Genomic DNA, 25539 nt, shown 5'->3' on the forward strand with positions numbered 1-25539 from the left:
TTTTATTGAATAATGTGTATCTATATAGTGCATATTGTATACTGTACAGTGTATGTTATTATTTATATATTGTTGAGTGTAATTATGTGTATATCAGATGTTTAAATTGTGCTGTGTTAATTTGATGTTATTGTAAATTGGTACTGTCTCATCACTGTCACAACTGCTATGTTGATCGGAACTGCACCCAAGAATTTCACACACCATTGCACTTGTGTATATGGCTGTGTGACAATAAAGTGATTTGATTTGATTTAAGAGAGCTATAAATCAGAATTTCAGTAATCACTATTTTGTTCTGTTTGTGGATTCATTAAGATGCTAAAAATGGAATTAGACTCTTTCCATATAAATTTAGAAAGCTTTTGTTTTATTTCTAGCAAACATTGTATTACAGTCTCACAACTTTAAAAATATACAATTTTAGAGCTATAACATTTATAAAGAAAAAAAATAACAGCAAATGTTATTTGAAAAACCACAACAACAAAAATAAATCAGAGAAAAATAAAGTGATAGAGTATGCTTGATCAAGAGTAGATATACCCGTATCAGAGTTCAAAACACTAGATGTCCATAGTTTTTCCCTGCTTTCAATCACACGGAAACATTAAAGGGGAAGCCACCAATCACCAGAGGACCTTTCTGATGTGTCATTAGCACCATAGCTCTTTAAAAAACACCATCCCCAGTACGGTGTGTGCGTGGGAATCAGACTCCAGCCGGGGTAGTTAATTCCATCATTAGTGTCTTTTCCCTTGGTAAGAACAGACTGGAGTTTAATGCTAAAGTGAACTAGCATATTGACCCCACACTGAAAGCTTGGCTGAAGGCTGCTAATACATTCAGCTTGCCTGCTAGACTGAAGGTACAAATGCAGTTCATAAGCATGAAACAAGACTGCATTACGAAAATAACAGTATACTTCTATTGTTTTTTTTTTTTTTGTTTAGTTTTTTTTTTTTTTTAGGATATTCACAAAACACTTGATATATATTTATATAATTGTGTATTTTATCTTATTTTTCATCCAATATTATTTGGTTGTTATAATACTAATTGAAAAGACATACCCTGCAGAAAAAGGCTTGAGATTAGCATAACTAAAAGGTGCATGGCATTACAGATACGTGATTTTTGATTGTCTTATTGTGCATGTAGGGCTTTCCCATCTGAACTTGCATTTAACAGTAAAGCACAGAAGGAAAACGATTGACAGGCTATTCCATGAGGTTACTAATAATCAATTGCTAAACATTTCCAGGTGACTTCCCCACTCCTGGTCTTCTCATGGTGAAGATAAGTAAGATTGTTACTGCTGTCTCTCATGCTTAGAGCCTTGAGGTAAATGGGAGCTAGTCTCGTTTCCCAACTGGAGCTCGGGGGCGGACCAGTGTCTCTTGCGTGTGTGGGGGCATTCAGGAGGAGAAGGCTGGGCTGCGGGAAGAGGAGGAGGAGCAGGTGGAGGGGGCATTCTCTCTGCTGTGTCTGTGCAAGATTCCACCCCTGCTCCTGAGCACTGTGACTGGCTGCTGGAGTGTGCGAGGGTTGCCGTTGAGTGGAGTGAAGTGGGTGTGGGTGTCAGTGCCAGACACACGTCGCCTGTGCTGAGCTGACGGCACTGTAGGCCATACAGCTGGGCGCTTCGCTGAGGACTGCACGAAGACCAGCCGCGGTCCCGTACAAAAAATGGATACTCTGCTAAGACTGTGAGTAGCTCCTGCCAGCACAAAAATTTGCATCTTAGTACAATTGTAATACCATCTAACACATCACAGTCCAAACAAAACCCTTGTCAAGAAAATGAACAGAGAAATGAATCAAGTAAAAAATAAATAATTTATGGTTCTTTTTAATAATTTTTTTGAACAATTTCTTACAAAATCTGCTTGAGGTGGTTGAGTCTCTTATTATAGAGACCCCTAGAGCAACCTGATGTTAAGACTGCATAAATTAGTTGGTCCAAACATGAGTTTTATTCTACCACATTTTGAGCACTGAGAAATCAGACATCAGAAATCAGAAATAATGTCCTAAGTGTCTTGCTCAAAGAGAAAATGTTGAAAGTTTATTAACTTTTAGATTACAAGCCCAAATCTTTAACAAAGTAATATCAAAATTCAAGTTGGGATATTGGGAGTTGTTGTTGTTCATAATTTGCAAACTGGCAAATTATCTTCTCAATAAAGTAGTTAAGATTTGACAAAGCAAATATAAAGTCAAATTAAGTCAAAACCACCAAAACTGAGAAAAAAACACTAATCATTGCATGTTTGTTCTGCTGTACTCACCTGAGTGTTGTGGTCTGTGAGCAGGACCTGCAGATGGTTGAAGCCGTTGGTGGGTCCAGGTGAGATTACCAGAATAGTGCAGGTGCTCAAATGAAACTCGGGCAAAGTGTCAGCACTGCGCAAGAAATCCTCTGTCTTCATCTCCTCCACCCTCTTCAGATGGCCACCGGCCAGCTCAATCAGGGAACCTTTGGAAAAATGAGGTAGGACTGTAGAAGGGGGCGGATCAGGGCCAGTGAGCACAGCAACTGCTGGGCGGTAGGGCCCTGGAGAGCGATCCCATTCTATCTCAACTCCATGACTGTTGTGGCTGTGCGGGGAGTGCTGGGAGTTCCTTAGAGGGCAAGAAGGGCGGTCTGAGGAGAGATGTTGTGGGTAAGCCTGAGGGTTCTGGTGAGCAGTAGGGCAGAGGGACCCTAGGGCATAGTAGATCTGAGCTCCAGTCTTGGAGGCACTTCCACCAAAATGGTCCTGAGAAGCCTTTCCAGCCTTTGTGTCTGATAAGGGGGGCATTGGAGCTTTGAGAGTTCCCTGGGTGTCCCTGTCCCATGGTGAGGAATGTGCACTTGTGCTTTCTTGTAGCAGAAGGCCCCTCCCAGTGCTCTCTCTGGCTGTATCCTCCTCTCTCCTTCTGCCATTGGCATGGGAACTGTCCAACCTGGTCATGCTATCGTTCCCATTGTCATCACAAGAAGGCACTCTTCTGCTAGAGCCAAACCTGTTGTCTAGGCCATCAACACCATTGGGCCGTCTTCCTTGGTAGCTGTGGCGGCTGTCAGGGATGGTATCATGGGGATAGACTGTAGGCTGTTGAAGGAGATGGGAAGAGAAGAGAGTTGAGCTGTAATCTCGTCGGCTGAGGCTGTAAGGCCATATTTCTCTTGACTCGGCCACGTAAATGTTCTTGAATATGGGCATGGATATCAGTGGCTGCAGACTCATTGGGGGGGTGTCACCACACAGCCATTGGGAGTGGTGGGCAACCGGGTGCTCCAGTCCCCCTTCTGTACCCCGTCCATACACTGTCTCTCTCCAGGACACAGAGGCCGATCTTCGCCTCTCACCCACCTGGATCGGCAAGTATGAGTGATGCATAGACGGGGTGTAGGATGCCTGCCAGGGCAGTGACAGAGGAAGGGGTGGGAGCGTGGGTGGAGGGGGTGGGAGTAGATCGCCACTCTCTCTGTGACCATCGGTGGAGTGGTGGTGCCTTCGGCTTCGGAGAGGGGCAGGGGGTTTAAAGTCATCATCCAAGGCCTGCTGTTCCGAAGAGCCCTGTCGGGACTCCCGCTTCTTGGGGGGGAGACTCTCTTTGCTGCGGTCTGGGCTTGGATTCATGGGGCAATCCCCCGGGCCTGCCGAGCCACACTAGGTTACATGGGCTGCTGGGGAGAATGAGGGGCCAGGAGAGAGACACTTTCTTCTGCTGATCAGCATCACGCACACCACGTGTCACACACGGCCTGGCTCAGAACTCCAACTCAACTGAGAGAGACAATGAGAGAGGGCAAAAGCAACATATTACTGTTTTACCTCTTCTTAGATATATACAGTGGTCCCAAAAATTATTTGAACACTTAGGCCACTCTTTAAAGAATTTTGTTGCATAGATGAAACATCCAAATATGTAGCTTCTGTTATACATTTTATAAAAGTATGTTTGTTAAATATTGATATCTGATATTTGAAATATCAATGACATTCAGGCACTTTTAAGGGTGGCTTAAAGGTACACTCACTAATATTCTGAATATATCATATTGGACTTGCACTGACACCTAGGAGCATGGATGCAGCATCATTCAAACACAATAGTTTTCATTTTCAGATACATTGTAGAAATTTGCTATATGCAGTTAGCCATGGTTAATTTAATCTATGAGTGAAAGTGTCCAATAACAGGGCAGTTACTGAGACTAAGCAAGTAGTATTTGGCTAGTCATGGGTTGCAAACATGGCTGCCCCCATGAGGGAACCCTTTCCATGTAGAATAAAAAAGCTTTTTATAATGTTATTGATATGATTGGAGTCTTCATAATCATGTTATGTGAGTGCTCATGATTTTATGCATAAGTTTCAAAATTACTATTCATTTACACTGGAGTAAAACTTTTTTAATGAGAAAAAAATACTGAGTGCACCTTTAAGTATCCAAATATTTCCAGAGGCCAAAATTAATAGTGTTAAGGACTACTGTTCTGTGGTTTTGAATCTGTAGATTTAAACAATCCAACAGCTTTCAGCAAGAAGCATAAATTGGCCAACTGTACTCTAAACTGATCTAAATATAACTTCTATAAGAGTATCACCATACTGCTGATGTGCTACCAGCAAACACACAAAAACATATTGATTCTCTCTCCCACACATAAATATGGCAAGACACTATATGCCAGTTCTTAGGAGATGGGATGCCACTGTTCATTAAGGTGTGATAGGAATCTCCACACCTGTTCCAGAACCTCTCAATTACTGTTACTGTAGCAATAGGAAAATTATCCTCAAGGCATTTACATTTTTATTTTGCAGACCTTTTTAGCAGAGGCATGTAGTGGACTTTTGAAATGAGGAGGCAATGTGTCATCTCAGGATTCATATTGATTGACGAATGAATTACAGTGTAATGATGACCAGTCCAATCAAAGTGAAAACACTGCCTTCTCTCACAATACTTTTTGCCTATATTCTGCGGTTACCCCATTCACATTCACGCCATGCTTTAGGAGCTCAATGAGATAACAATAAGCTGAAGGGAGGCGACAGAGGAAATACCTCCCTCTCAAACTTCATCCACTGGTGTCATTGTTAGACAGTGTAATTTTAGAAATATGATTGCTTTATTGAATTATTTTAGCTTACATTTCATAATATTTTATTTATTTAAATTATGTACAGTCAGTTGTATTTCTCATCCAAATTTTTTGAGGAGGCACTGCCTCCCTTGCCTCCTCAGAGAAAACGGCACTGGCTTTTAATAAAATGTATTTGGGCTCTCTGTGAATCAAACCCATAACCTTCAGTTGATCTACAGTTTGCCCATAAGTTCATTATGGGCATGTAAATGCATTATCAGCAAAAAAGATCTTAAAGCATTTAAGCATGCTTGTTTCATTCACAGCATCTTGTGGGGGAGTTTTTCTAATGTCACTCTGAACGCTCTATATTAGACACTTAAATTTGACTGCGTTGTGCTGCCAGAACATCTGGTCTCCTTCTTAACGTATCTGTCTACCACGCTGTCTGCGTGGACAGAACCCGATACCCTGCTGCTGTCTCCATGGAAACTGAGTCCATACATTTACAGTGACCAAAGAAGGTTGAGAGGGTTATATCAGGATTCTCTCAAGAAATGTACGCAGAAAACACTTCAGTACACCCCAAAATAAGAGCAAGCTGCTAAAACAACAAAAGTTAATCAAATAACAGTTGGGTTAGTTTATCCACTCTTGAGCTCACAAGTTGATTGAGTATTAAATTGAGGAGATGGATTTAAAAAATAGTATCTAATATCTAAGTCTTTTTATCTCAAGAAATCAAGTTCTAGGGCAAATTATTGGACAGTACTTTTACATGAGTAAATAATGGTAACCATTATCAAGGTTTGTAAGACAAGCATTAATTTTACAAAGATAAGAATGCGGAGTTGCCACATGATTACATACCAAATCATTGTTAATTTTTTGAATTTGTGTTTCTTTTTTTAAAGTAAAATTTTTGTTTTGTTTTTGTTTTTTATCTTAGAAATCTGCATACTATGTATGAGCACATTTTCATGATGTAATCTGATCCAGATGGGAAATTCAGATTTTTAGCCATATTTAATGCAGTTAAACATAAAAATTTTACTCCAGCATGCATTTAAAATACACATTAATGTCATTTTTCTCACCTCCTGATCTGTCTTTTTTTTTTTACCACTAAACAGAAATGGAGAGATTACAAAATATAAGAACTAGAGTGTAGAAAACTTGCAATGATTTGTTTGCACAGGAAGCTAAGTCATTTCTGTGAACTGATATTGTGCTTTTTAAGTGGATATTGTCTATTGAAGGACTTGTACAAATATGTTCAACATAGTCTTTGTCACGTTTAAATGTGTTTTTGTTTATGTTTTGTGTTCATTTTTTTGTTTAGTTGCTGTTTTATAGTCACAGTGTTCATGTCATGTGATTTCCTGTTCCCTCATGTGATCTTGTCATGTGTTTCCCCTGTTCATGTGTCTTGTTTTCATTGGTTCATTGTTTGAGTATCTTGTTTATTAGTCTTGGCTTTTCATTGGTTCATGTTTTAGTAGTCTTGTTATTAGTTTAGTCTTGTTATTGGTTGTCATTGTCATGTGTTTGCCCAGTTCTTGTATTTAAGCCCTCATGTTTGCCATTGTCTTTTGTCAGGTATTGTTTGATGTAACATCGTGTCATTGGTCTTTCATGCCAAGTCAAGTCTAGTTGTTTATGTCAGTTTTGTTTTCATGTTGGATTTACGAGTTTTGGATAGCACTTTGTAAGTAAACTGCACTTGGGTTCTCACTATGTCTTCATCTGCCTGTCATTGCCTTGCCAGCCAACGTTACAGTCTTGCACAAGCTTTTATCAACCAATGTGTTCACTGCAAAGTATTTCCAAAGAACAGCTGATTGTGATGGATTTGATCTCTTTATGATATTTTTAGATCATGTACAAGCAAACTTAGGAGGCATCTTTAAAAAAAGTTTGAAACTAGAAGAGTAGAAAACAAATGCTGATTGATGGGACAGACACATAGAAAAGACAATCCACATATTTACAGTGTCTTCACGAAGCACAGGAAGTCAAACTTAATTAGTTAAACTCAATAGATATTAGAAACTCTAAGAGGGGGCCTGGGTAGCTCAGTGGAAAGATTCTGGCTACCACCCCTGGAGTTTGCTAGTTCACTAACTAATGTGGCGTGAAGCCTCCACACACGCTATGTCTCCGTAGCCAACGCGTCAGATTCTTCCTCCGTCACCTGGATTGAGGCAAATTGCTACACAACCACAAGGACTTAAAAGCGCATTGGAAATTGGGCATTCCAAATTGGGTAAAAAAGGGGAAAAATCCCCCCCCCCCCCCCAAAAAAAAAAAAAAAAAAAACTCTTTTACAGGAGCATTTCAGGTGCATTTAAGGACTTATTAATATGGTGAAAACACAGGTACTTTTCTTAACTCTCCTAACAGACAACACAGCAAATCAGTAGGCAGGGTTTAGAACAGATTACAGAATACATGCTGTCAAATGTCATTTGTAACGTATTTCGTTAGATTACTCAAGGTCAGTAACGTATACTTTGGATTACTACTTCAGCACTGGTAGATTTTTTTTTCACTTGTTTTGACTATAAAAACTCTGCCCGTACAGTAAGACAAAATACACATGTTAAAAATACATTCTCTGAAGAACCTAAATATCTTATGCATTGTTGCTTCTAAAACAAAATAAATCAAACTGATCTTGCTTTAAGGATTATTTATTTTTACAGGAAAGCAATACAAAAATTATCAAGAATATGATTTTTTGCCTTAATACCAAAGGTCTTACTAGAAAAAAGAAATTATGATCCAACATGAATTTTCTTGATAAAAAATATGATTGTCTTAATCATTACAGAACTACGTATTTACATGCATTCTATTAGTATGCAGGGTACCTTTTAAGATGCTGACCATCTCATTTGCATACAGTATGTGTGAGCTGTGTGATTAAGAGAGTTACTCAGTCTGTGTGCAGGTGACAGATATGCTCTACCTGACCTTTATTATACATTTATGTTTTGTGACGCTAATGGTTTGTTAATTTTCTCATGAGAAGAGCATGCAGCCTTGGTATCTGCCATTAAATGTGTGGAATACAGACTTTTGCTGTTTGGCTCCATGATTTGTCAGAGTAAACATTTATCTCTGGGTAAAAGCGTTACAGTGCCTGGTAACTTGTGCATGTAAAATGGCTAGAAATAACATTTTAGCTTAGCGTAAAGCTGACAGTTTACACAAGGTTTTTCTATTTCTTCTGTTCCAAACTTACTTCAAATGTACTTCTCTGTGTGCTTGTATGAATGTAATACATAAGTGTTTCACTGTTTTTCAAATGCACTTTGGATCACATTTATATGTATAAATGTTTTCTCTCTGAAAGGACTAAATATTAAATGAAACAAATGACAATAAAATGCAAAGTAATCTCTTCAGTAATCAAAATACTTTTTGAATGTAACTTCTAATTACCAATTATTTAAATTGTAACTGTAGTGGAATACAGTTACTTGTATTTTAAATACGTATTCCTGTTACATGTATTCCGTTACTCCCCAACACTATCAGTAGGTCTACTAGGCAGCTGTAGCCAAAGCTGCAGCCAAGCTGATTTTCTTATTGATGAAGCTGGATTAATGGTGATCAATATGTCTGCAAATCTTGGGAAGCGGAGCTACAAATTTTCCCACCTACAGCTTCTGCATGGTGGAAAATCACTCACCCCACTGAGAGCTTCACCTAATGGAGACACTTTTAGTCAAACTGAATCATTGTGAGGTGAAAAACATAACATAAGAAACATAACGGACTGTAGATCTAAACTACAGAATTGCGAAATCTGTAAATCACTGGAATAACTCTTACCAAAACTTCAAAATGCTTAAACCAGAATAAGCCACACTTTCAGACATTGGTGCAGCGTAGAGGACATGCACCAATTTCACAAAAATAAGAACATGTTTCCTAACCTCTAAGCATGTATGCATGCATTTAATGCACCAGATCATGATCCACATGAAAAGCTGTGCAGACCCTTACTGTCATCCTAACTACAGAAAACCTGTTATCAACTGGAATGACTCTTACCAAAATCAGCTTAATACAGAGTAAACCACACTGTCAAACAGCGAAAAGCACATGCACCGATTGTATAAAATTACATTTGCCTTTAAGCATGTCTCGAGCATACACACGCAGTTTTAACGCATCAGATCATGAAAAGCGGTGCTGACCTGATGGGACTGACCTTGACAGGGTGTGATGAGCAGATATCCATTTGACGCCACTCATTTCTGCAGTCATACGCACACACGCTCATGAAGATGTACCACTAAGGCAATGGTGTATGCAAATCTACAGACAAACTGTGGAGTCACAACACGTCGAAATGCTTTGAGGCTGACTGTGAAACAGTGTGAGAGTTTGTGTGTGTGCGTGTACACAAGGCTAAGGAAATGAGTAATATTGTGCAGTGTCTGCTATGCAACAGCACACAGGCAGACCAGTTGCTGCTTTCGCCCACTCGCCTTACTTACCGTGAAAGGGATAAACACACATATGCATGCAATAACAGACAGGTAATCATACACACACACACACACACATATGCACACAATAACAGACAGGTAATCACACACACACACACATAAACACACACATGCACGCAATAACAGACAGGTAATCACACACATATGCACACAATAATACAGGTAAACACACACACATCTGCACTCAATAACAGACAGGTAATCACACACACTCCCACTCGTGCTCTCTCTCTCTCTCTCTCTTTCTCTCTCACACACACACACACACCCTCCTCTCTGAACATATGCATTTTCATACGTGATAAGCATGTAAAGAGATAATGATATATGCCCAGATCACAAGCTTTCAAACACATTATTAGTACATGAGTAGGAGAAACCGAGAAATGAAACTATTGAAAAGGGAAAGAGCGGTATAGTAGATAAAAAGATTGAAAGAATAAAGTAATGTTGAAAGGTTAGAGGGCAGATAGTTTGCTTGAGTAGGATAGAAACTAGTTAAGAAGACCCAACCTACACAAACCTATCTCTAGAGTCCATGGTGTCATAGAAACCACTGAGTCAAACCAAAACCACACACACACACACACACACACATACATGTTGGTGTGGTCACCTTATGACTCTTCATAGACATAATGATTTTTATACAGTACAAACTATAGATTCTATCCTCTAACCCTAACCTTACCCCTAAACCTAATCCTCACAAAAAACTTTCTGCATTTTTACATAAAAAAATAAATATTTAAATTATGGGGACACTAGAAATGTCCTCATAAACCACATTTATAGCATAATACCCTTGTAATGATCAGTTTGTAACCTAAAACAATGTCCTCGTAAACCACCCAAACCTGCCCACACATGCAGACACACACACACACACACACACACACACACTCAAACTTGTTTTTATATCATTGTGGGGACTCTCCATAGACTTCCATGCATTTCATGGATGTTATACGGCTCTAACGATAATTTCTATCCCCTAACCCTACCCCTAAACCTAACCCTCACAGAAACCTTTTTGCATTTTTACATTTAAAAAAAAAACATCGTTTAGTATGTTTAATAAGCCATTTCCCTCATGGGGAGCGCTGGCTGGGCCCCACAAGGTAGGTGATGTCAGGTTTTACTATCCTTGTGGGGTAATGTGGTCCCCACAATGTAGAATAAACATGTACACACACACACACACACACACACACAGGCTGCTCATGTCCAGTGGTTGCAGTATCAGCATTAAATTTGAAGGCTTGTTGTCTGGAGGAGAATACCAGGATGCTCTTTAAATAGACTCTTGTTTGAATGAGAATAGATTGAATTGCAAATGACTGAAAGAGAACAGCAGTGTTATAGAGCTTTTGATTACATTTATGAAAGTTGCAGTTAGAAACGATTCATTGGTAACACTTTACAATAAGGTTTCATTTGTTAATGCATTAGGTATCATGAACTAACAATGAACAATATATTTTTAAAGCATTCTAGTTCATTTTATTTAGTTAGTTCATGTTAATTCATTGTGCATTACCAAATGTTAATGAAACTGATTATTAAGTGCTACCAATGAAACTTTTGATTTAAAAAATTTATTATTATTTGTTGAAATTAACATTAACCAAGATTAATAAATGCTGTAAAAGTCTTGTTCATTGTTAGTTCATGTTAACTAATGTTAACAAATGGACCCTTACTGTAAAGCGTTACCGATACATTTCTTAAAATTTGTATTCTATAATTATTGTTTCTGACTATAAGCAATCATATAATGTATTAAAAATAAACTTCTTTGTCAGAATGTTCTTTTTAAAAGAGCTGTTGGCTCATGGTTCAACTTCCTGGTCTTTCTCTAAAACCAATAAATAAAATATATATACACTGACCCCAAAAACTATCTGGACACTTAAGTCACACATTTAATGTATTATTGTCTTTGCATCAAGTAACACAATATCAAACCAAGTGTTATTTATTTTAAAGAATGATGGGACAAGCACATTTGTCAAGCAAAACACAAAAATAAGTTTGTTAAGTTTTAAATGACAGAACTTTATATATATATACTGTATATATATATAGTGTTAATATATTGTGTTCCCTGTCTGTCACTCACTCGATGTTGTGTCAAAGTAGTGACACTAGGGGTTCGATCTTGAGAGCCCCAATCACCTTTGCTTAAAATAGAAAAGGCCAATGAAAATTGGTGAGTGGAATTTGCATGCCACTCTCCGCCCCAGACATACGGGTATAAAAGGAGATGGCGTGCATCACTCATTCAGATTTTTTCTTCGGAGCCGAATGCTTGTGTGTTCGTCCTCTCACCCTTTGCTACGCTGCTGGATTCTTTCGCCGCATATCAGCGGTCACCCTCACACGGTTGAGTGCTGTGTTTCCCCTGGGCGCTTCGGCAGCCTGAGTCTGCAGATACTAAAAGAGTATATTAGAAAGAGTATATTTCCTTCTAAAAGAGCTCGCACAAATGCTTGCCGTCTTTTTAAAGATTTCCTTCCGCGTTTGCGCTACTGGATGTGGCGGTTATCTCTCCCCTCCGGATACCCATGAAATCTGCCTCGAGTGTCTGGGGCGTCAGCACGCCGAGGCGGCTTTCATAGAAGGGTTATGTTCTCATTGCGAGAACATGTCCATGAGAACGTTGCAGTCGCGGTTCAATTCCTTCTTCATGAAGCAAGGAGCCACCGTGGCTGCTCCCCAACCCGGTCCGTCCTGGGCTGACGCTCAGCCGGCCGGGTCGGCAAGCACCGCGGCGATCTGGATGTGGACATGGGAGCTTTTCCGCCGGCTCAGCCCCCGCAGACCTCCCGTCCCCCAGCACGCTCGTTCTGCCCGGACGAGCTGTCAAGCGATGCAGGCGGTCTGCCTCAGGGCGGGTTTAATGTGTCGTTCGCGGCTCACGATGAGGATGAGCTTTTGGTCGTGGCATCAGAGGGTGGGCTTCTGCTATCGGAAGTTGACGAATCTTCTGAGCTCCCGCCCACGGGTGGCAGAGCACAGGATGAGGCGGACGCTGATATGGCAGCCGTGCTTGCCTGGGCGGCTGCGTACATTGGGCTGAAGTGGAACCCTCCACCCTGCCCTGAGCGTTCGTGGCTGGATGATTGGTTTCTGGGCTCAGAGCGCGACTCACGGCCACGCCACGCCACGCCCCGGTGCCTTTCTTACCGGAAGTGCACGAGGAGCTAACGAAGTTGTGGAAGGCACCTTTTACTGCCTGTACATGCTTCGCGGGCTCGTCCACTCTGACTACCCTTGACGGCAGAGTGGCTAAGGGATATGTCAAGCTTCTCCAGGTAGAGCACGCCATAGCGGTGCATTTATGCCCGCAGGGCACAGCCACCTGGCGCGACCGACCAAGGATCCCTTCCAAGGCCTGTAAGTTCTCTTGCTCTTTAATGATGAAGGCTTACAAGGCCGTGGGTCAGGCCGCTTCTGCCCTGCACACCATGGCCATCCTGCAGGTCCACCAGGCCAAGGTGCTAAAAGACCTGCACGAGGGTAGGACCGACCCAAGGCTGATGCAGGAAGGTCACGGCACGCGCCCCGGGGCAGATGATGTCCATGCTTGTGGTCCAAGAGCGGCACCTGTGGCTCAACCTTGCGGAGATGCGTGACGCTGAGAAAGTCCGCTTTCTTGATGCGTCCATCTCCCAAGGGGGGCTTTTTGGTGACACCATCGAGGATTTCGCCCATCAGTTCTCGACAGTGAGAAAGCAGACCGAGGCAATTAAACACATTCTGCTGCAGTGCGACCCAGCCACCTTCAGGCCACCGAAGTCCCACACCCCATCTACTTCTCACCAGAGCCATTCCCCTGCGGTGCCAGCCCCGGCTCCTGTACCATTGGAGCCCGCACGCTGGCCTCAGAGAAAAAGATCCTCCCGTGGGAAGTCGGCTCCACCGGGCCATCAGCCAGCCCCCAAGAACCCCAGACGAGCTTCAAGGCAGTCCTGACATGGCCCGCCCAGGGATGAGGCGACCACTCCTGACCGGTCCCTGGGCCAGCATGTGGTGAGTATGACATCGCCGTGTGGCCTCTGGGCCTCGGCACCCACATGGTCAATAAAGAGCAGTTTCCTCATTCCCTGGGCCAGTGCACTCACAACGGCTAGGCGCTGGAAGTCTTTTGGTCAATCAGGCGAATGTGAGTACTTCCCGTTCCCTCGTTCTACATCGAGAGACAGCCGGCAAACAGGTGAGTGTGCTGGTCTCTGGGGCCGATTGCCGCCCCAGTCACCGGCCACAGTTGTGGGCTTGCGGAGCAGCACGTCCCCCCTGGGCTGTCTTCCAGGTGGGGCGCCTGCTCTGCCTTGCCGCGAACCACCCTGCCCGGGCACGTTAAGTCCAGTCATCCCCCTGGTGCCGCTGTCACGGAGACTGGAAGGCTGGTTAGAGCTCTCCAGCCCCTCATCATGGCTCATCAGGATGATTCGCCTCGACTACACAATCCAGTTCGCCAGACGCCCACCCCGGTTCAGTGGCATCCTCTCCACTACGGTGCAGGGCGAGGGTGCCTCCGTCCTTCGGGGTAATAGAGCCCGTCCCCGTAGCAGAGTTGCGCAAGGGCTTCTACAGCCCTTATTTTATTTTGCCCAAGAGAGGGGGAGTGTCGCACCCAATCTTGGACCTGCATGCCCTGAACGAGGCCTTACACAGTCTTCCGTGACTACCACCCCTGGAGTCGCGAGTTCGAATCCAGGGTGTGCTGAGTGACTCCAGCCAGGTCTCCTAAGCAACCAAATTGGCCCTGTTGCTAGGAAGGGTAGAGTCACGGGGGTAACCTCCTCGTGGTCACTAAAATGTGTGGTTCTCGCTCTCGGTGAGGCATGTGGTGAGTTGCGCGTGGATGCCACGGAGAATAGCGTGAAGCCTCCACACGAGCTGTGTCTCCGCAGTAACGCGCTCATACACAGTGCTGAGTGTTCTTACCAAACAATTAAACCTTAGTTTCATCAGTCCACAAAACAATTTCCCAGTAACATTGTGGAGTGTTAAGGTGGTCTTTGGCAAACTTCAGGCACGCAACAATGTTTTTGTCGAAAAGCAGCGGCTTCCTTCCTGGTGTCCTGCCATGAACACCCATGCCCGTTTAATGTTTTCGGTATAGTAAACTCATGAACAGAGATGTTAACCAATTCTAATAATTTCTTTAAGTCTTTAACTGTCACTCTGTGGTTCTCTTTTACCTTACTGAGCATTCTGCTGTGTGCCTTTTGAGTCATCTTGACTTGACAGCCACTTCTAGGGAGAGTAGCCACAGTACTAAATCATCTCCATTTATAGACAGTTTGTCTAACTGTGGATAAATGAATATCTAAGCTCTTTGAGATAACTTTGTAACCCTTTCCAGCTTTATGCAAAGCAACAATTCTTGATCATAGGTCTTCTGAGATCTCTTTTTTGTGAGGCATGGTCTACGTCAGCTGCTGCTTCTAGTGAATAGCAAATTAAAAACGTTTGAGTGCTTTTTATAAGTCAAAATATCTCTAATCCACACCTCCAATTTCGTTTCATAAATTGAATGCCAGGTTTGCCAACTCCTGACTCTAATTAGCTTTTGTTGATGTCATTAGCCTAGGGGTTGACAAACTTTTTCCAACCTACACTGTGAATGATGTATTCAATATGTAGAAGAACAATACAATAATTTGAATGTTATTAGTTAAAATAGATTGTGTTTGTTCATTATTGTAACTTAGATGAAGATCAAACCAGATTTTAAGACACATTTATATATAAATGCAGGTAATTCCAAAGGGTTCACATACTCTTTCTTGCCACTTTAATTATCTAAACTTCTTTCCAGAGACCACGGCATTAATGTATGTTACCAGTTTATGATTATCTAATGTTCTTTCGATTGTAGAACCTGTGTATCCAATGTCTAGCAAAAATCTTTGAGTTATTTGTTTAACTCAAAATAAGGTCTTCATCTTATTAGTTAACAGAGAAACAGCAAAGAGGAGGTGAAAGTAAGGATAGGACAGTAAAAGTGTTTAAGGCCCACTTCAGCCACATTTGGAGAAGTTGAAAACACTTTAACAACATTGTGCTTATAGTGTAAACTAGGGCTGCACAATAATGGTGAAAATGATAATCATGTTTATTTTGCTCAAAATTTAATAAAGATAATTAATCATGATTATTCTGTCTTTTGATATTGGTTTTTATTTATTTATTTATTTATTTTTTATTACAGGGCTGCACAAATTTGGAAGATTTTTTTTTTACTGTTGCCACTGCTTAGATATCCATAAAAATAAATAATATAACAAAAAAACAAAAAAACAAACATAAAATTAAACTAAACATCACCTCTCATGTTGTAAAAAAGGTGTTAAAAATACAAACTAGTAAATGATTCATTTTGACCAAAATTAAGTCAAGTTTTGCCAGTGCTTTACTGCCAGTAGAAATAGTTGCTCTGATGTTTGCCCTTGAGTTCTTTTTAAGAAACCCATTTTTAAATGATTATTGTCATCATTATTATTATAATATACAATAGTAATATATTTCTGAAACAATTTAGCACATGGCATTGATATACAGACTCAAGCCTTCCCTTTAGTGGAATACTGAAGTAAGACATTGTGTTGTTGTTTCTGTTGACAACATTCCTTCCATATTATACATGGTGAAATGCTCTAATCTCTTCCTTGCTCCATAAAACCATGGTGCCATGGGGTTAATTTACATTTGTCTAAAAACTTTTAATGGCCGAACATATTTATAATTACGCAATGTGCAACTGAAGTAAATCTGGAGAACTTTAAATATAATGCGGTCAGCGCACGGTAGCGATGAACCGAACAGAGCACAGCTGTTCTGTACAAAATGCACATAATCAGAGCATGAGATGGAATTAATTTTATGTGTATCGAGCACAGAATTATTTCCCACTCATTATTTATATGTGCAAAATAGGGCTGGGCAATGTGGCCCAAAAAAATTATTACAATATTTGTTTCATATTGATCAATATCGATATTTATCACAATATACATTTCATACCACTAATGGGGGCAGAACTGCATTCCACATGTTTGTTTGGCCTCAGGAATGAATTAAACATAACTTGTTTGATATATAAGTAAGCTCCAAAGGGTAAGCTACCTTTAAATGCTTAGTTTGGGATGTAATCCTACAAACGTTGTGTGACTTCTTTTTGATGAAATTTGGACAATTTCATCCTCTTCAGCTGTCATTGACTCCACTGAAAGACTTTCGTGTGACGCTCCACACTCCAACTCAGTAGGTGCCGGTAATGCACCATATGCAGGACTGCCAACCGCCAATAAATAACACAAGAAGAAGAAACACTTTCTTGCCTGTTTCATGATCTAGTCGCTAAATAGATCATGAAAAAACTAAATAGTACATAAATAAAAAGCAATGGTGTTGATGACGGAGTTGTTGTTGTGTTCAGTCGATAGCATTGTCAGTGCTGTCTTGTTCGGAACACAATGATATTTAATTAGCCGGATTTCTAGCTGCTAGCTAGAAGCTACTGAGCCTCATTGCTGGTTTCCTTGAGAGCAGGGCTGCCTGCTAATACTTCCTAACCAGCTGATTTCACGAAAGTGATTCAGTTAGCTAGTTGTGTGCATAAATTTGCCAAACCTCTTGTGTTTTTAACTAGACATACCTGATCCGATCGTCTAGATGTAGAACATATGCCAAATATTGAAAATTGCTCAAAAGTTTATCATCGATATCGAAAATGTATGTTTTCAATAAATATCTATATTGTTTTATCACCCAGCCCTAGTGCAAATGAGCTTGCAATTTGCCACACATTTTTTACAGGACTTTGCAGCTCTTCTACCAGTAGTGGTGAACCTGCAGCAAACCTTTGGAAACAATGAAGAGTTTTCTGCAAAGCTCATTTGCATGTGAAAACAATGAGTGGTAAATTTGCGGCAAGTTTGCCAGAACTCTCGATTTTTGTAAAGGTGCAAAAGACTTCAATCAACATGCAGTAACACAGATGGGCAGCATGCACATCTAAAGCTCAGTTAATACAAGTATTCCACTAAAATAACTCACAAAATAAACCCTTTCAGGATGATAAAAGAGTCCTTTACTTTGTTCGGGATGCTGGGTTTATTTTGTAATAATGACTGTACATTACCCTTTACGAATCTCATATTAAAAACCTCTAAACAGAGATGGAAATTCGCACTTAAGTTGCAAAAAACTAGATAAGTTTAAATAAATAAACAAGGCAATCCCTAGAAGTAATCAGTTTTAATATTTCAAAACTGAACTATCCTTATAAAGGGTTTATTAAACTAACTAGCTGCAGATAAATAACTATTGCCAAAAAATAAAAAAACCTGGACTCAGAGACTTGTGAACATAACTGCCTCTAAACAACATTCAGCAATAATTAGAAAAATATTTGAAAGGCAGAGCATTGCCTTGTTGTGTTACCAGGGTATTAAATGAGTTTTAACAAATTGACTTGAGTCACAACTGCACTGAAACAATCAATGATGCATTGAGGAAAAGAGATCTAATGTGGGGGGGGGGGGGGTTGGGGGGAGTGAGAGGTATAGCATTGCTAATCATCTGATGGTCTAGGCTAAAACAAGATTAGTTGACTTGTTGGTGAAAAGCTCTGAGTGAATGCTGGTTAGCCCCACTGGTATAAATAGGACTGCAGCATCTAAGCCAGCTTTCACACAGTGCAAGTTAAAAATATGACTTGTCTAATTTCATCCTGGACTGCAAACGCTTAATGGGAATCAAATAGAAGGCTGCTGTTTAATGTTTGATGAAAACTTTAGGGCTTTTCAAACTGCGCATTTCAAACCCCGCTTTTAACGTCAAGAAACCCCGGCTTAGCACTGCTTTTTACCCAAGGTTATAAAACCCGGCTCCAGAGTAGGGTTAGCATGGCATTTGCGGTGTGGACATTTACAGTGTACATTTTCACATACAGCACAAGCCAAAATTATTCCAAATAGCTATTAAGCTAAGCATGAAACTGTAGGGACAAGAATGTTTGACAACCCAAGCCAAATAAATCTGTCAATAGGGGTACGCATGCTTAGTTTATCACCCGCATCACCTGGCTCTCTCTCTCTCTCTCTCTCTCTCTCTTTCTTTAAAGCAGGGAGAGAGAAAAGTCAGACATATCACAAACAGTAAAATTTGTTAAAATGAAAATTGAGGCACTATGGTTAAAATGGTTTTCTTATGTTTTATTCATCAAAATGACGGACATAATTTGGAATTATCCATCTGTGTTTTTTAAAAAAGTGGCGGGGGGATTTAAACCTTTTAAATAAGATAGACATTGACCCGGCCCCTTTTCTAGGACTAGTCAACCCATATAAACGAGCTGTTGTGAAGTCCTATGTATAAATGTATATAGTACACATTTCTATTTTAAAATGTTATATATTAAAATTTTATTACATGTTGCTGCCATAATAATGGCCCATTTAAAAAGTTTACATGATCTGGCTCTCATTTTTCTTTTCCTTCTACTTTAGCGTTCCCACTCACTGTGGTGGAGTGGTGACATAATTTTATTATTGTGAATTATTTCAAACATTTCTGTTACACAATCCTCCATTGTTCAAAACTGTACATTACCACAAGAGCAACCATACGGCACTTAGTAGTCAAAAAGGATTTCCAAAATAAACTCGGAGATATGGATTTGTATGGTAATTAAATTATCGCGCTACCTTGGTGTTTGTCAAAAACAGTAGGTAATTCGGCCTGGAATTTTCTCACAAGAGGTGGGAGAAAAACACTGACATTTCGGATTCGGACTACCCCCTGTAAATGCTGGAATTGCCTCATTTACCCATTTAAAATAATTGCCGTCTGAATAGGGCTAAGGTTAAGAAATTATTTTTAGCAGCAGCATCTAATCACATGCAACATGTGGGCTTCAGTCTGTATTGTTTTGTGTTTTCCTGGTTTCTCATACCTGTTAAACACAGTAGTGTCACGTGTCTGGATGGCAATATCCATATGGTAAATATATGTACTGTCGATGAGGTAATGCATAGTTCAAACTGGCATTGCACTCTACATATATGGTTATTTTGGGGAGGAGACGGGGAGGACCATCGGGTGGCGGAACGGCCAGAAGCATAGCGTCTCCCCTCCGGGCTAGTCTGGATGGCGGTCGGCCTGAATAGGGTGGTGGAGTAGTGTGACAAGGAGGAGGGCGGGGCCGGGCCGTGACTACGTATGACCGGCCCCAATCGGGCTAATCAGCCGAGGAGAGGGATAAATGCGGCCAGATGCGGCAGTTCAAGAGATGGGGTGTATTATATGCAGTGCAGGTTCTCTCCTTATTAGTATTAAACTTGATTTTTTGGTAAATAAATGATTCTCTGAGACTGCTTTTGCTCACAATATATGTTTATTTAAAAATAAATAAATACATTTGGGGGTTTATATAATACGGCAGGGATTTTCAAATACTTTCTTGCAAGAATGCAAGAATGTATATCTTATTCTGTTCACCCTGTCTTCCTCCAAATAGTCTTATTTTATTCCATTAGATGGCAGCAAGTACTAGAAAAAAAGATTTTTTTCCTCTATCGCCTTCTATCACAAAATGCCGATCTGAAATGTATGTGCTGCTCTTACGCATTTTAGCCCTTGCAGTTCATGCACCACCCCCATTTTTTCCATCAAATATCCAGGCCTCCGAGTGGACTAGAAGCACAATCTAGGTGTCATTAGAAAGCTGAGATCCTCCCTTATATGAAGTTTATAACATTTTATCATCAAAAGTTGAAAGCATATATTTCCAATAATTTGTTTAACATCCTTTTCCTGTGGGAATGCATATTTTGTTCTGGACATCTAAGATATAACATTGGATTATTCACACAAGCAAGCTCACAGACAAGTGAAAAATTGTTCATTTTTTAGAGAACTGCCTAAGGTAAAGCAGATATAAATGTTTAGTTATTTGGGGCTTACAGCAGCAATGATTGGCACATAAAGAGATGTTTGTATTTGATGTCTTAAAAATATGACATTTCACTTTGTGATTCTTTTGAAAATTTTAAAACTGTAGTATTAGGGCAACAGAATAAACTGTACTGTCACATTCCTGAGAATGAGAACATTCAATTGATATATACTATTTTAAAGACTTTTATATTCATATTAATATTTCTGTAACATAACCCCTAGGTGGCGCTCATTTGCAATGCGGATGATTTAAGGCCTTAGTTTGTTATTTTTAGTAAAATAAATGCCGAAGTGACGGTAATCTATGAACATTTAAGATTCTAAGCTTTCAAATGATACCACATATGCCTGACTTATGTATTTGGAGACTTGAGAATTTTAAGTGTAAACTTTGTTTTACCGGCGAGGCCATAGAGTTGAAGAGGTGAAAATAGTCAGGGGGATTTAATTTTTTACATTTTTAAGGACTGGCCATAAATTCCTTCTTAAGGTCTGGCTGAAGAACTAACATGACCTCAAACCCTCAGCTAACAAATAGGGTTTGATTAACTACTTTGAAAATAAAAACATACAATGTATTGTGGAAGAACTTTTAGATCTGCTAAAGTTCTTGTCTTTGACAATATCAACCCACATAAGAAAACAATGGCAATCTAATGTAGAATTGTTTTTACATAAAATAAATGTAAAACTAAAAAAAGAGCAATATTTGTTTTTCCTTTATCGCTATTATCCTCCCATTAAATGAGAGGAAAATTAGCTTTTTCTTGTCCTGCATATTTGGTGAATTTGTGCAGGAGTCAGATACAGTACTTGTGCAGATTATCATTAGTAAACGGAGAACAAACTGATTTGATGATGTTCGAGAACGCTAACACACAGCTGCATATACAGTAGATACAAACACAGTCAGAATAAGTATGTTTAGTGGCGCTTCATGTAATCACTTTTTACAAGCACTTCAGATGCTCAACAGATGAGACAAGCCCATTTAACACTTAAAGTATGGAGAATAAAAGCAAACTTTTTATGAAACAAAAATGTATGAGTGTTAAACTTTCTAGAGGTCATGGTTTGTTTATTTATTTATTTCAATTATTGTTATTATTATGTTTAGGCTATGTTTACAGTTATATTTATGATCTAATTTATACTGGTATTTTTTCACTTGTTATCTTAGAGTGATTTTTAAGTCACTGCAAAAGGGGCAGGTGGAAGAATTTGGAGAGGTTAAAATGTTTGGATTGTTTTGGATGTTTTGACCACTTTGTTATTGTTAATTTTCAGTAGATGAAAATTATTAATGATACTGTAATGAATGAGGCTGGTATCCCTTCAGCCGACCATCAGAGGGAGCCCTCTCCCGAATACTGACACTGTACCGTTTCTTCTATGGTGACTTCCTGTTTGCATCATATAAATAGCCATGCTTTTCCATTGTTACTTTGTGAAGTATTGCCAGTTTCACTGCTTACCAAGCGTTATTCCCACTGCCTGTTTATTGCCTTCTTGTTATGACCATTGTGCCTGCTTCATTAATTACAGATTCTTGGATTATCGTTTTGCTCTGTTTGCCTGGTTGGACTGATTACCTGTTAATGACTACTTTGCCTGCATCAGCGATTATGTCTCTGCCTTGTGTCTTGGATTTGTTTGCTGTTTGTTAATAAACTATCTACATATGGATTCTACCTTCGCCTCCATGTCGACTCCCTCACAGAATACTTTGCCACCAATGAATCCAGCAGAAGTTTATCAGCTCCAGGCTGCATTCGTTTACCAGAGCAAACTTCTCAAGTTACCAAGAACAACTGAACAACCTAAGAGCTGCAAATGAGAACCTCACCCACTACATCCACTCTCTTCCATCCCCACAAGCTACACCGGTAAGATTTGCTCTTCTTGATAAGTTTGATGGCTCGCCAGAGAAATTTAAGGGATTTTTACATCAACGTAAAATATATTTCTCCAATCAACAAGAGTCATTCAGCCAGGATTCAAAGAAATTTGCATTTATGATGACATTACTTACCGGAAAAGCGTTAGACTGGGCCTCAGCTATTTGGGAGAATGATAGACAACTTCAAACGTCATTCGATTACTTTGCTTCCCAGATCCATGAAGTGTTTGAATACCCAGAGGGAGGTAAAGATGTCTCTGTTCAGCTGCTTCATGTACGCCAGGTTTCACATTCTGCAGCTGACTTTGCCATACACTTCAGGACATTAGCAGCCCAAAGCAGATGGAATGAGATCACACTCAAGACTGTGTTCAGAGAAGGACTGAACTACAACCTGCAGGTCGAACTTGCATGCAAGGATGAGGATTCAATGCTCACTGAATTCATTTCATTGGCTGTAAAGCTCGATAAGTTATTGCGCAATTCACCACGCTCAAGGATTAGCTCCAAGTCACAACCATCAGTCCATAGTCAAGTCCAGACATGCCCCGAAGCTCCTGAACTGATGCAGATCACCTATGCTAAAGTTTCTGATGAAGAACACGATCGTCATAAGGAGGAACTGTGTTACTACTGTGGTGAAAGGAGTCATTGAAACTCTGCATGCCCTCACAAAGGCAAGAAATATCAAAACTCTAGAACAAATGTGAGTACCAAGAATATCTCCTCCCATTCACCACAGTTTTTCTCTTCCTATTGAACTCTCCTTTGACGTTAAAGTAAAATGTGTTTCTGCACTCGTCGACACGGGGGCTGCTGTAAATTTGATTCATCAAAATCTTGTACAAGAACTCAATATCCCTACAGTACCGTGCATACCCACCATTAACATCACTGCTGTGAATAATGCACCCATGGGCACAGGCATCACTCACCAAACCATTCCAGTGACACTAAGAGTTAGATTGTTTCTGTCTGAAATAATCTCTCTTTGTCATCAACTCACACAAGCATATCCTCATCCTGGGTCATCCATGGCTGGCTATCCATGATCCCATCATCTCCTGGAACCAGGGTGAGCTAAAACAATGGTCAGACTATTGTCAGTCAAATTGTCTTCATGTTATTGTCACCATGCCATGTTTAACCACTAGCACTGGGAGTCCTGATATCCTAACCCAAATCAAAATCCCCAAGGAATATTCAGAGTCTTCAGCAAGAGCAAGGCAACACAACTACCTCCTCATCAACCATGGGACTGCGCTATTGAGTTACTGTCCAACATGGCACCCCCCAGGAGCAAAACCTATCCATTAAAACCTATCCTATCCATGACCTGAGACCATGGCAATGTAGACCTACGATGAGGAGGCACTAGCTTCAGGTTTCATTCGTCCATCTACCTCACCAGCTGCAGCAGGCTTTTTCTTCGTTGAGAAAAAAGATAGAGGGCTTCATCCATGTATTGACTACAGAGGGCTGAATACAGTAACAATCATATACAGGTACCCACTCCCTCTTTTTCCATCTGCCCTTGAACAACTCCGTGAAGCACGCATCTACACTAAGCTTGACTTGAAGCGCTTATAATCTAATTTGTATTAGAGAAGGAGACGAGTGGAAAACCGCTTTCATCACCACTAGGGGGCACTATGAATACCAGGTGATGCCTTATGGTCTGGCCAATGCACCAGCTGTGTTCCAATCGTTCATTAACGAGATTTTCAGCGACCTCCTCAAGTGTGTCATTGCCAACATCGATGACATACTCATTTACTCCCGAGATGAAGCACAGCACATCAAGGATGTCAAGATGGTCCTCTCACGCCTACAGAAACACCAACTCTACGCATAAGCAGAAAGATGTGAGTTCCACACTACCCATACAACATTCTTTGGGTATATAATCAGTAATAGAGGTGTCAAGATGGATAACTCCAAGATCCAGGCAGTCACGGAATGGCCAAGACCTAATACTGTTAAGGAGCTGCAAAGTTTCCTGGGCTTTGCAAACTTCTACAGGAGGTTTATCCGCAACTACAGTCTCATCTCTGCCCCTTTAACGTCATTGCTCAAAGGTAAACCATCCAAACAACCATGGATTGACTCTGCTCAAAAAGCCTTTGAAACCCTCAAGACAAGTTTCACGACCGCCCCGATTCTCAAGCACCCCGATCCTAACCAACCATTCATCGCGGAAGTGGATGCATCAGACTGCGGCACTGGGGCGGTTCTATCAATGCAATGGTAACCCTGGAAAACTTTATCCTTGTGCTTTATTTTCATGTAAACTGAACTCTGCTGAAAGAAACTATGATGTTGGAAACAAAGAGCTACTCTCCATGAAGGCTGCATTAGAAGAGTGGCGCCACTGGCTTGAAGGATCTGTTCATCTGTTTCAAGTAATCACCGACCATAAGAACCTCAAATACATCAAGGGAGCAAAACGACTCAATCCACAACAAGCCCGAGATCACTCTTCTTCGCAAGATTTCAATTCACTGTCATCTACCGCCCTGGCAGTAAGAACTGCAAAGACGATGCTCTTTCCATCATCATGATCCTCACAACATACCTCAATGTATCCATATTACCACCTTCAGTCATCATCGCACCCATAAGCTGGGACATCGTGGAAGAAATCCAAAGAGCCCAACAGACAGACCCTGCACCACCAGAATGCCCTCCAAATAAGCAGTATGTACCACACACTCTACATCAAAGAACGATCCAATGGATCCATACCTCCCTCAGCACTGGACACCCTGGCATCCAGAGGATGATAAGCCTGGTACGTAACTCATTCTGGTGGACATCACTTACAAATGATGTCACGACATATATTAAGTCCTATGTCAAAGACCCCCAGAGAACTACCAACCGGCCTTCTACAACCACTGCCCTTCCCTCAGAGACCCTGGTCCCACCTGTCCGTCGACTTCATCACAGATCTGCCAAACTCCAATGGGTATACCACCATTTTTGTTATTATTGATCGTTTCTCTAAGTCATGCAGACTAATCCCCATGAAAGATCTACCCACTGCCATGGAGACTGCT

At 40.7% G+C, this 25539-nt stretch overlaps 1 protein-coding gene across 3 annotated transcripts in view; it reads right to left on the bottom strand.

Moving 5' to 3' along the window:
- Window positions 1–349: 349 nt before the first annotated feature.
- LOC127419665 (uncharacterized) overlaps window positions 350–25539 on the bottom strand; it is a 54598-nt gene continuing 29408 nt past the window's right edge. Inside the window, exons 1-3 of one of the 3 annotated variants that reach the window (XM_051661234.1) lie at window positions 9306–9453; window positions 2292–3776; window positions 350–1720 (exon numbers count right to left, since the gene is read on the bottom strand). In XM_051661234.1, coding sequence (XP_051517194.1) covers window positions 1313–1720; window positions 2292–3629 — 1746 coding nt within the window. In that variant the 5' untranslated portion in view covers window positions 3630–3776; window positions 9306–9453 and the 3' untranslated portion in view covers window positions 350–1312. Of the gene's footprint in view, window positions 1721–2291; window positions 3777–9291; window positions 9454–25539 lie in introns of those variants that run through there. The other 2 variants (XM_051661235.1, XM_051661233.1) reach the window with 2 other exon arrangements.

This window comes from Myxocyprinus asiaticus, chromosome 29 (assembly GCF_019703515.2).
Source record: "Myxocyprinus asiaticus isolate MX2 ecotype Aquarium Trade chromosome 29, UBuf_Myxa_2, whole genome shotgun sequence".
Taxonomy (NCBI): domain Eukaryota; kingdom Metazoa; phylum Chordata; class Actinopteri; order Cypriniformes; family Catostomidae; genus Myxocyprinus; species Myxocyprinus asiaticus.